This window comes from Rattus norvegicus, chromosome 4 (genome assembly GCF_021556685.1).
Source record: "Rattus norvegicus strain SHRSP/BbbUtx chromosome 4, alternate assembly SHRSP_T2T, whole genome shotgun sequence".
NCBI classification, from domain to species: Eukaryota; Metazoa; Chordata; class Mammalia; order Rodentia; family Muridae; genus Rattus; species Rattus norvegicus.
In genome coordinates this window covers 154,709,786-154,722,131 of record NC_141537.1, presented here as the reverse complement: position 1 = coordinate 154,722,131, position 12,346 = coordinate 154,709,786, and the positions used below count along the sequence as shown (strand labels likewise).

Sequence of the window (12,346 nt, the reverse complement as noted above, 5' to 3'; positions counted from 1 at the left end):
AGGAAAAAAAGGGGGAAACAGGAAAGAAAAGAAGGAAGGTAGGGAAGGTAGGTCCATGCTAGGTCCCTTTTTAGGGCAGATGGACACCTTTTGAAGGAGGCACTGGGGGATGGGGAACAGAGGGAGGGCCAGGAGAACATTCTGTCCAGCCTATATAGTCCTGTTATTAGAGCTGTGGGATCCCGTGGGCTAATGTCTGGGGAAAGCTGTCTAAGCTTCTGTCATGTTGGGCTCCCTAGAGCCGCACTCCACCTTGATTGAGGAAGTGGGATTACAGGCTGTGGGAGTCAGTTGCCTCCTGGAGGCCCACAAGGGAGCTAACACTGTCTACCTCCCTGGAAGACCCTGGCTTCTCCCTGTGTGCCTTAAAGCCGTGTTGACATTAACTGCTGAACGCAGGCCCTTGGAGTTCCAGCTGCAGGGCTTTGGGCAGGGCATGTCAGGCCTGAAGTGACATTTCTGCCTCAAGTGAAACTGTGTTCTTCAAAATCTACACTAGAGAAAACAGACAGGGGTGGCAGGAGAGGGAGAGGGAGACAGAGAGAACAACAGAAAATATAAAGTCTGCCCCAGGCAGTAGGCGAAGCTGTCAGAGGCTGCATATCAGAGCCACCTTCCCTCCCGTGCTCAGGGCTGCGAGGATTCTGTCGTCCGGCCTCCTCAGTCCTCTGCCTTTCTCTTTCCTGCAGACTTCTTCCCTGGGATTGTTCTTTCCGAACCCATCTCTGTTCTACCCAGTCACTCTGAGACAAGAGACAGATTTCAGCCATGGTTTCCATAACGGGTTTTCATAATCTCCCCTGGGAGACTTCTCGGTCGCTCTGGGAATAGTAATGTGCTTCGTGCTCAAGTGCTGGGTACTAAGGGTCTGTCTTATTTATTCTCCAACAAAACAAAACAAGATTTCTGTATTATTGAGCTAATAATTGGGGCTTGCCCAACTCACAGGCTGGCAGACGTCTCCCCTCCTTTGCCCCACAGCAGTAGCAGCTGCTCCAGACCCACACTTGGATTCTCTCACCTCAGAGGACCCCATCCTCTCTACCCCCAACCCATCCCTCACCGGGGCACATTGTGGGGCCTGACCAAGGAGGCTCTGCAGCTCTGAGTTCCTGTCTCCAGATGCCTCTCCCTGTCTACATTCTGCACTCACTTCCTTGTTAGACCTAACAGGGTCTTGTCTCACAGACCCCTTTAGATTTTACAAAGATGTCTTCATTTGACCAGCAAATAGACTACATTCCTTTGACAATTAAAAAGAAAACAAAAATGTAAACTCCCAATTCATTTTCTCTTTTCCTTCCCCAGTATCAGGATGCTTAGCTCTGTCTTCGTGTATGACTGTAAAATTGTTCCCCACTTGCCAAACTTCGCAAACATAGCACTCTGACAATTTTCCAGAACGAGAATCTTAAGGAATCAGTTGATATTCCTCCCCACCGCTCCCAGGGCCACCAAAGCAGAGCTGCTAGAACTGAGGGGTCTGCATACAACAGTAACACCCCAGACACAGTGCTAGGAGTCACCTCTCTGGTACTTTAAAATTCAGTCTTGGGCTGTTGAGAGGGCCCATCGGATAAAGGTGCTTGCTGCCAAGTCTGACTAACAGACACACATGCGTGCCCACATACGTACGCATACCAAAGAGCGAAAAAAGGTAAAAATTTTAAAAAGTCAGTCCCAGTCTTTGAAGGAAATAATGTTCCAAGTTGTCAACTCTTAGATTCTGGCAGAATTCTTGGGAGTGGGGAAACATCAGGAGAAAGGGTTTGTCAGCTGGAGTTCACGCGGAGCAGCCTCCAAATCATAGACAATGCTGCCACCTGCTGGCAAGATGCAGAAACGCAAACTTGGTGGATAAATTCCTCTCTGTCTTTACCAGAGAATAAACTGTGTCAACTACACTTAATTTTACTGCCTTATATTGAGTCCAAAACCATTTTAATAAAGTAAAACAAAAATGGACCACATTTGTCTATTTGCTGTCTCTAAAACTGCTTGGACACAACTCAGCTTCATTAACAGCGGGGCAGGTAAATCCTGTGGACATGTCCCTGTTTGATAGGAAAATGAAGAGCTTCATGGGCCAGGATGCTTTCTTCCCTCCCCACCTTATGCTGAGATAGGGTCTTATGTTGCTCAGACTACCCTTGAACTCTGTATGTAGCTGAGGACGACCTTGAACCAGATCCTCCCGCCTCCACACATGCATTTGAAAATTTTTGATTAGAGGGGGAGGGCCTTGCCCATTGTGGGTCCTGGGTTCTAAAAGAAAGCAGGCTGACCAGTCCATGAGGAGCAAGCTAGTAGGCAGCACCCCTCCATGGCCTCTGCGTCCAGGTTCCCGCTCTGTATGGGCTTCTGCCTTGACTTCCTTTTATGATGGACTGCGGTGATGTGGGAGTGTAAGTCAAATAACCCGTCCCTCCCCAGGCTGCTTTGATCATGGTGTTTCATCGAAGCAATGGTAATCTGGACTGAGACCCCCAGGCTGAGAGTGGACCCTCAGAGCCCCCTCCCTGTTTAGGACAGCGCCCTCTGCAGGCGTGAGTTGCTTTGCATACTTGTGAGCCCCATGGGCTTTGTGATTGCTACAGCAAGCACTCTACTGAGTAATAGTAATGTCCTCCACCTTTTAGAAACGTGCCCGTTGTCCGACTCTAACGTAACATCTTTATTTCTAGAGCAGACAACAAAGACGCTGTTCGCTGTAGAGCCACGTATGGCACTGGTAATGAATTTCTCATCTCATTGGTAACGCACCTCTGTAGTTCTTTTTGTCGTTGTTTGCTTTGAGACAGGGTTTCTCTGTGTAGCCCTGGCTGTCCTGGATCTCATTCTGTAAACCAGGCTGGACTTGAATTCAGAGATCCACCCGCCTCTGCTTCCTGAGGGCTGGGATTAAAGGTGTGTGCCATCACCACTCGGATGCATTTCTGGAATTCTCCTTGGGTCTTTGAACAATCAGACTCTCCGGTGTATGGGAAAAGATGGGCTTGCTCCTGTCCTGGGGAGGCCACCTGGTTCTGTCTGTCGCCCTCTGACACGTGGCGGCAGGAGAGGTGTATCATGTGCGCTGACCTCAGCAGAGTGGGAGAGCCACTCCCCTTTCTCCTCCAGGCTCTGCAAACTTGACAGCCTTCTCTGTTCCCAGCAGTGGCCAGCCGTGAGCTTGGTGAGGCACAGGGGTGACACAGCCTGGTTTTGACAGATTCCTGAAAGGCTGGCTGAATTGTGTGCACTTGAGATAAAGCAGGGAGGTGACGCTGGTCGTTTTCACGCTTGCTTACGCCATGCTCACGCTCGCTTACGTCATGCCGACCGCCATCTTTATTTGAGGTCAGGCAGTCCTAAGCAATGAACTTAAGGTTTAAAATCCAGAGGGCCAAAATGGAAGGCCCTGGCTGGTTTGCCTTTCATCTGAGAGTACAAGAACTATTTGTCTTGTCTGGTTGAAGACTTGCTGAATTAAATATTATGAGGTAAATCTCGGCGGTGGGCTTACCACCCATCCCAATGTTTTGTGTTCCCAAATGAAAGACAGATACACAGCTGAGCAGTCCTCTGGGTCTAGAGCAGCCAAGACAGACTATATAGGGTTTAGTAAGCGATAACTCGAGACTATTGTCGGGAGGTGGATTTAACCACAGAGGTTAGGCAGTGGCCCAGGCATATTAAAAGTAAAGGTGGTGTGTGTGCGTGTTTCGTTCGGGAACATGAAGCATTGAGGTTTACTAATTAATAAACCCACCGACAGGGCTTATTAATTAAAAATATTACTGCACTCACTGTGTAGCCTTAGCTGACCTGTCACCCACTATGTAGACCAGGCTGGCCTCTAACTCAGAGAACTGCCTGGCTGTGTGAGCGCTGGGATTAGTGGCGTGTGCTACCACGCCTGGCCCAGGAATTGTTTGTCTTAGTGGTCTAATTGCCCTTTCTCCCTCCCTTACCTACCTGTTCAGTTCCAGCCTCTGCACCCTCCTTCCAGAGTCTAAGAAATATCAGGCCTGAGGTGTCTGACTCCTGCTGAGAGACCACTTCTCAGAAAGCCTTGCCCTAGCCTGGGAAATGGAAGCAGCCGTGTCTATGAATAGGGGTGGCAAAGCTTCCTAAGGAGATGCAATGTGACCGACCTTTGTGATATTTTGTGTCATTACCAAGTGAGGACAGCAGTATTACCCAAGCCAATGCTGAATAGCCCCATACTGCTTGAGAAATAGTGACTGCGTCTTGAACGATCTCCCTACCGTCCAACTCCCACATCCTGGGCCCATGATATGAGCGGCCATTACAGACAGGCAGCATGACATGACTGGCTGTTCCACAGAGCAGGTTATGCCCATGCGCCTAGTGTCAGCCGGATGAGCTGTGCACACCGTAATTCCTTGGCGGTCAGGAGCAGCTGTGGCCATGTAATGAGTTCGTGGACGGCTGGGCTGCGTGAGACCCCGTCTTTGTGGAGGCCCTGGATGTAACAAATGAGGGCTCTGACTCTTTGTGGACCATGGGGAGGCATAAGGAAACACCAGTGAGGTCAAGCCTTCACTACTGAATAGAAGCAGCAGCCACGGTTCCAGAGCCCAGTGCAGGACCTTTCAGAGGGCACTGGAGTAATTCATGGTCCCAGAAGTAGCTGCACGTGGGCCATATCTTAGTGTATATTAAAGTCTGTATCAGCTTCCACACTGAGGCAGAATTCTCATGTCACCTGCATGCCATCTTATTGACTCTCCAAGTATAAAATCCAGTGTGCAGTATCAGCCGGCTGTCGACCCAGCTCTCTCCAGTACGCCACACCAGTACTTTTCTTGATATATCGCACTGAGCTGCGGCCTCTTGCCGCCGACACAGACCAGCTCCCTCTTTTGTAACTGAGATGCACTGTTTTCCAGTGTCACAGATACATGATAAGTTGTTTTCTCATTCAGCGCTGGAAATGGAACCCAGGACCTCAAGCATGCTAGGCATGTACTCTGTCTGCCACCCCTAACCCCGTCACTGTGTAAGGGCATGTGGTACTTGGTCCTTAGACAATTAAAAGGTAGAAGAGTAATGAGATAATAAGAACTTATACCAGGGAATGGTGGTTCATGTTATAATCCCAGCAAGGCCTGAGGTCAGCCTGGGCCACATGGTGAATTCCAAGTCAGTTTGCATTAGAGTGAGACCCTGGCTCAGAGAACAAAAAGCAAAACTTTCTTTCCTTGCTTAGGGAAAGGGAGTACACTCTCTGTGGCTAACTCACAGCGGCCGAGATACTGGAAATTGCAGTCTTGTTGGCACTAGGGTGAGTGGCTTCTTAAAGGCAGAATTACTGTGGCAGTAATAAATGTCACCTCGATGGAGGACAGGGTATATGCTGGCTGGCTGAAGGCTAAAGGCAGTCCCACCAGGCAAGATCAAAGTGATCCCTGGGAAAGAGGAAGAGACTAAAACTGATCATCTGCAAGCACTTCCAACACGTTTGCAGTGACCGGGAAACATGTTTGCACCCAAGAGCGAGAACAGCCTGAGGTGGCTGTGCAGTCTCCTCTCACCAGATGTACGTTACATACAAACAGTCGACACCAATTTAAATCCCATTTCTTACCTACTTTGTGAGGTTTGCTTTAAAAAGCACTAACCTAGCACTCAGTGTTGGAACAAGTGCATTGGCAGAAATGGGCTGTGTGGCCCAAGTGTGAGCTTAGGGCTGAACTAGCTGGCTCCCAACCCTGTGCCTTTCCTCATTTCAAGGGCCTCACACCTCCCTCCAGGGTTCGTAATGGCATAAAATGTCTTTCCTTCTATCAAAGGGACAGAATTAGCTTTCTAAAGGGGTGATGTTTGATGGAGGAGGAGAGGGGATCCCATGCCTTCTCTAGCTCCTCCCTACTCTGGCAGAGCAGAACCAGAAGCCTGGGCCTCTTCCTTTCAGAACCGGGAGGCAGCTGCCAGCTGCGTGAGGCCTTGGCTTTGTTCCACAGATCGTATCTCTTACTGAAAAGGCCCTTGTTCCCTGAAAACTCAGTGGTCCTGAAGGGCTACAACTCTCTCCTGTGCCTTTGAAAACCTTGGTTTAGAGCTAGGTTTGGTGGTTTACAAATGCCTGTAACCTCAGGACTAGGGAGGCCAAAGCAGGAGGGTAGCTGTTCAAGTTCAGTGCCAGCCTGGACATTTTGAGTTCTAGGCTAGCCAGGGCTACATTGTGAGACTCTGCCTTAAAACACAGAGACCGACGCCCTTCCAGGGAAACCTCGGGGTTTGGAAGACAGATCATCTGCCCTTCTTTTTTATGGGGTTGTAGGGTAGGTTCTCATCAGCCCACCCAGGTTGGCTTCCAACTCAATAAGTAGCCAAGAACTGCCTTGAACTTTTGTTGCTCTGAGTACCGGGATTAGAGGGCTACACCACACACCCAGTTTATGTGATGCTGGGGTATGCACCCCTAGCTCCTACATCCTTGGAAGAAAACTACAATAAAAGAAACATGTACTTTTAAAAGATATTTATTATAGATTTGAATTCTTTTTTTTTTAATCCGTTTGTTTTCTCTTTAATGGTCCTGGCACCAACTTATAGTTTTAGTAGATGTGAGGTGGGCAGGTATTCTCGCTGCTGGGCTTCCCCTCCTCTGCCTGTAATGCCTGAGGGGGCTCAGCAGGGGGAGAAGTTTACACCACACCCTGGCTTGTAGCCAGAGGTCACTGTGGCCCTCGGACGCTGCAGAAGTTGCCTGAACCCCACTTACAGTTGTATTAAAGGAAGAGGCTACTGTCGGTGACCCCTGAAGAAGCCAGGAGTCCTTTTCCAGTTTCTGTGGCAGATGATTGTTGGACTGTAAGGTTTGTGGTGAATTCCCCTCCCCATCTACCCCAGTGGCTTTTTTCCCCCCGCTCTCCTGCGATGGTCCCGCTGTGCAGCTAGTTTACCTTAAGCAATTCTGCTCGGTTGGGGTCACAGGCATGAGCTTCTGTACAGCCTCTGCTTTTCTTGAGTCTCAGCAAACCCTGAGATATCCTTCCAGCCCTCAAAGCCTCTCTCCACCCTTCCGGTACCGAGCTTACCCTTACTCTCTTTGAAGCAGTAGCTACACCCAGCTCCCACTCACTTGAGGGTCACATCACAGGAAACCAAGGTAGAGTCAGCAACTGATCTTCCAGAGAAGGGGCTTAGTTCAGATTGTGGCTCCCTCCCTGGTTAGGCGATATAAGGCAGTTTGTGCCCCACCGGAAAAACAGGGAGATGGCTTGAAGGGTTAAAAAGTTAAAAAGTACCACGCAAAGCCCAACGTTTTTTTGTTTGTTTGTTTGTTTTTTTTTTTGTTTTCCATTCAAGGGAGAGATGTAGGTGCTTGGTCTCCATTACCAGTTGTAAAATGTTTATCTCCGTCCCGAGAAGTTCTGTATGCTTGCCTAGTTCAGGTAGTGGACGCCAAGACCCATGATCTGACCTCTCAAATGCTAACTTACCAACCTTTAAACATTTACTTTTATTATTTGAAACTTATGTGTGGTGCCTGTGGACATGACTACAGGTGCGCAGTAATCAGATCCCAGTGGAGATGGAGTTACAGGAGCTGCCGAAGGGGATGCTGGGAACTGAACTTCAGTCCTCTGCAAGCACAGTATGTGCTTTACTCCTGAGCCACCTCTCCAGCCCCTTAAACTTACTGTTCCAAGTATTGGTCAAGGGATTATTTCCATGGGGTTAGATAGAGAATGTTAGCGTGGTTTAACTTTCAGACCAGACCATGGTGGAACCCCGGGAGTTGGGCCAGATTCCTAGGAAGCAGGCCTAATTCAGACCACTTCTCTCTAGGGTTCCTACTTTTTGCTGCTGCTGTGCTGTCTTTAGGGAATTAAGGAACAGTAACCTGTGTTGTCCCTAAAGAAGGGGAAGACAGATCTAGCGTCAGACTCTTGGTGACTGGAGAAAGGAACAACGCAGCTTTTGTGTTATGTCCAAGTTTAGAGCTTGAACACTTTATAAGGCCCTCATTCCCACAGCAACCTTGGTTCTAGCTGTCTGCCTGGAATGATGGGATGATCTAGGAACCAGCCATCTTAATGGGTTGATCTCAGAAACAAAGCCCACCTATGTGAAGTCAGGGCTGTGGCTCACTCCCAGGGTGAGCGCAGTCTCCATCCCTCAGCCTACAGAAGTCACACTACTGCCTGTCTACTCAGGAGAACTGTGCTAAAATTGTTAGTATTCCCCTGTCTGCCCTGAATTCAGCCTAGACCCCCACCAATGGCTGAGTGGCCAGCCTGGGTACTAGAAGGGCTTAAAGCGAAAATGTGCCTAAACTTCTAACCAGTCTCCCTAAGCCCCAGCAGAGGGTCTGCCTGCAGCCAGGCCTGAAGGGAAATGTTAAAGAGCACTGCTGCCCCCTTCCGATGGACCTGCACAACAGGAGCATGCGGGACTAGGCCAGCCAGCTAGGAGAACACTTTCAACTTCCCCAGAACAATGGCTGGTCCCCTCCATCCCACACAAGCTCCCAGTGTAAGGATGCCCACCCTATTGACCACTTCCAGAGTTCAGGACCCACTTCCTCCCGATTACCCCTGGGTTTCACCTCCACCACCACCATTCCCCAGAAGAAACTGGCCACTATGGGAAACTGACTCTTCCAAGTCTGGTTTCTTAAAAAAAAAAAAAAAAAAAAAAGTTTCATTTTCTTCATTTTCTTTCGGTTTCCATGTTGACAGTTTAAAACCAAAATTTATAGAACTCTCCAGTCTGATCACATTTCTAGAGACAGAACATTTGGATGTCAGTGGTAAATCTTACACAGAAGAAATTCTCAATCATGAACTTACACCGCATGAGCAAACTGAACTCTACCTTCCTTCCAGTTTCCATGCACACATAACACCTCCCACCTGAGCACGTACCCAACACACAATGCCTTAAAAATAATTCACAGATACAAGGGGGGGATTTTGTGCTTTTTTTTTTCAAAAACATACTTCATATTTCCTCTTTTATTATATAAATATCGGTTTAACCTTTTACTGTAAGAATATAAACGTTTTAAGAGGATCTTTGTTATCATTTATACAAATTCACAAACAGTACAATTAATTGATAAAGGTCTCTGGGTTTCTCCATGGTCTCTCATGTTGCTGTGGAGGACTCTAAAAAAATAAACAAACAAAATATCCAACAAAAATATACATCCTACTCAAAAGCCATTTGTTTTAAAGCCACAGTCCCAACCCCCCACCAAAATAAAGTCATCTATTCCTCCATTTAGAAACAAAAGTTTTTCAAACTCACACGTTCCTCCCATTTCATGAACAGAACACAGATAAGACATGAAGTTCAGTCTCCTCCCTTTCACATAGCCTCGGGCTCTCTGCAGACTCTGAGCTCCTAGACAGGGCTGGAAGCCTCACTGTAACCTTCTGGTGGGAAGGCTTGGAAGAGGGGTGGGATTGGGACGTCATTTGCATATATAATACTCCTTCCTCTTCAAGACTCAATCTGCATCTCAAACAAACGAAAAGGAAGTTCTGCTCTCATTCCTCCCATACATTTGTGCTATAAATTAAGTCAATCTTTAGAAACAAGGTTGGGTCATCAAAACCCAATACAAGGGGTAAAGTCATAGCCAGGATGCGGAAGTGAACACACTGGGCAGAGGGAGGTTAGGAAGAAGTCAAAACCAAAAACAGATACAAACCCAGTGGGCATCTTTCCAGTCTAGGCACAAAAATGTTTCAATCTCAAAATATCTCTCTTGTAGAATTCCAGGGCTTAAGAGAAAAAAGTAAACTAAAACGAGGTAGCCAGACACATATATATAGGACACATATATATATAGAATATATAGAATATACTCAGCAGAAAAAAAGGACTATGATTTCAAATTCTTTGAAAATTAAAAGGAAAGCAGATAAAAAAACAAAACCAAAAAAGAACAAGAACAAAACCAAAACCGAAGTGAGTCGCAGACACCGAAGGGCAGCGATGAGAGGAGACTGGCTACAATGTGGATGAAAAGGCTGCTTTAGTCGGGCTTGCTTTCTACACATTTCGAAATAAAAGCCAGATCACAGTATCCAAATGAAAGTATACGTGAAGGCAGACATCTTTCCTCAACTCCTCGGGGTTGAAACTAGTCCCTCCCCGCCCCCACCCCATTTCCAAATGCAGTGCCCCAGGATACAGTTGGCGGTGGCTGAAAGTCTCCACACCCTGCAGAAGAGTGGGCAGAGAAGCAGCAGGGTCCATCTCTCCACTCACTGCGAAAGGAGAGGAGAGTGGGTAGAGGGAGCAGAAGAACCCCAGACGCAGTGGGGAGGGGCGCCAGACTAGGAGAAAAGAGCCCAGGCTTCGCGTCATCGCCCCATCGCGGCCACTGCCCTGAATGTGTAAGTGCGCGCGTGAGGGTGCGGGAACAGTGGTGGTCCTGGGATGAACAGGGCGGGGCAGGGTAACTGGAACTGCCGCCCTCACCTGACCTTCTCACTGTCCGTCATCTGCCAAAGTCCCAGGTTAAGTACCTTGAGGCAGGGCAGCTGCGTGATGCGCTCCAGGCCGCGCTTGGTGATCCTAGTGCAGCCGTACAGGTCTATGCCTGTGAGCTGGCTCAGGTGCTCAGCGATCAGCTCCAGTCCCTTGTCCGTGATGCGCACACACTGTCCAATGTTGAGCGTGCGCAGCCCGTGCATCTGCCGCACCATGCGGTTGATGCCATCGTCACTGATATGGCAAGAGCAAAGGGAGAGGGACTTGAGGCCGTCCAGTCCCTGGGCTATGTAAGCCAGGCTCTGATCTCCCACCTTGTCACAGAATGACACATCCAGACCGGAGAGGCGCAGGCTGCCCATGGCCAAATGCATGATGCCAGTGTCGCTGATGTTGTCGCAGGAGCGCAGGTTAAGGCTGCGCAGGCTGCCCATGTGCGACAGGTGCAGAAGGCCCGCGTCCGAGATCCCGCCACAGAAGCTGAGGTTGAGGAGCCTGAGGCCCGTCAGCCCTCGCGAGATGTGCTTCAGAGAAAGATCCGTGAGTTTCTGGCAGTCCTGTAGAGTGAGCTGCTCCAGGCCCAGGCAGCCCTCGGCAGCGCTGCGCGTCATGCCGGCCAGGTGCCCGATGCCCACGTCTGAGAGATGGCGGCAGCTGCGGAGGTTAAGGCTCTTGAGGCGCTGCAGCCCCCAGGCGATGAGCAGAAGGCCGGTGTTGGTGATGTTGCTGCAGCCCCCCAGCTCTAGCACCTCCAGGCCCTTGAGGTACTGGGCTATGCGGCCCAGGCTGCTGTCTGTGATCTGCTTGCAGAGGCTCAAGTTGAGAGCGCGCAGCGAGCCGATCTCCTGCACGAACGCGTGGCCCAGGCCGTTATCGGTGAGGTTGTAGCAGCCGCTGAGGTTGAGGCTCTCGATGTTCGCCATGCCCTGGATCACGTAGCTGAGGCTGCGGCGGAGGCTGAGGATCTGCACGCGGCGGATGCCCCGGGCCTGAAGGCTGGGGAACAGCGACGGGTTCGCCCGGCGCAGGTGCAGCTTGGCCTCCACGCCCCGCCACACTGACTTGTGGTAGGCGGCGTCCCGCCAGGCCGTGCACACCTGCGCCGCGCGACCCTTGTCTCGGACGTCCAAGTAGCCGAAGATCATGGCCAGCAGCTCCGGAAACAGGCACGAGATGTGGGTCTCCATCTTCCTCCCGCCGCTACGCCGCGCCGGGTGCAGGAGGCGCGGGCGCCGCCGCCCCGGGAGGCGCCGAGAGCGGGCCGCCGCGGGCCAACGGCCGCCCCTCCCCGCCTTCCGGCCGGGCCGCCGCTCCTCCTCCCGGCGCGTCCGAGCGGCGCTTCCTTCCTGCCTCCCTTCCCGCCCCCGCGCGGCCGCTCGGGCCTCACATCCCGGCTGGGGCGGGCGCCGCGTCCGCGCCCGCGCGCCGCCGCCGCCCCGAGCCCTGCGGCATCCCGCGCCCGGCCGCGTCGCTGCTGCGCGCGCCGGCGAGGCCCGGGCCGGGCGCTCGGGCTGCGGACGGCTTCCTGCTGCCTTTGTCTGCCGTCCGCGGTTCAAACCGCCCAGCCCCGGGCTGCTGGCACTCGGCCGCTGCGCGGGGGAACTCCGAAGCCGCCGCGCGCCGCTCCTCCCAGGCCTAGGCCGCGCGGGTTCGGCTCACGGCCGCGGGCAGCGGGACGTGGCGAACTCACCGGCGTAATCGGGCCCGCGCCCCAGGAGTCGGCCAGCCGCGCTGCGCCCTTCGCGTCCTCCGCGCCGGCACCCCTGCTCAGTGGTACGCGCCCGCGCCGCCGGAACTGGCGGAGCCGTTTCCCTGGAAACCGGGCTCTGCCCTCGGCCGCGGAGGCTTAACCCCATGCGCGCCAGGATGGCTGGCAGCCTCGCCG

General features: G+C 51.4%; 2 protein-coding genes across 8 annotated transcripts in view; one reads left to right on the top strand and one right to left on the bottom strand.

The window, feature by feature from the left end:
- The window catches only part of Wnt5b (Wnt family member 5B), a 130,267-nt gene that overhangs the window by 65,737 nt on the left and 52,184 nt on the right, over window positions 1-12,346 (top strand). The gene's annotated exons all lie outside the window — the stretch shown is intronic.
- On the bottom strand, window positions 8,019-11,837 carry Fbxl14 (F-box and leucine-rich repeat protein 14). Of its 2 annotated transcripts, XM_087657652.1 has the most exons (2): window positions 10,450-11,737; window positions 8,964-9,125 (listed from the first exon to the last, which is right to left on the bottom strand). In XM_087657652.1, the coding sequence occupies exons 1-2, from the start codon at window positions 11,646-11,648 to the stop codon at window positions 9,044-9,046; spliced, it is 1,281 nt and encodes a 426-aa protein (XP_087513778.1). In that variant the 5' UTR covers window positions 11,649-11,737; the 3' UTR covers window positions 8,964-9,043. The 2 variants fall into 2 exon arrangements, with proteins under 2 accessions (NP_001258205.1, XP_087513778.1); NM_001271276.2 differs by having other exon boundaries at window positions 8,019-11,837.

Coding starts and splice junctions, on each gene's coding strand:
- Fbxl14 (XM_087657652.1), bottom strand. CDS start 11,648: ATGGAGACCCACATCTCGTGCCTGTTTCCGGAGCTGCTGGCCATGATC. Junction 9,126..10,449: donor ACGGACAGTGAGAAGGTCAG/GTGAGGGCGGCA, acceptor TTATTTTTTTAG/AGTCCTCCACAGCAACATGA.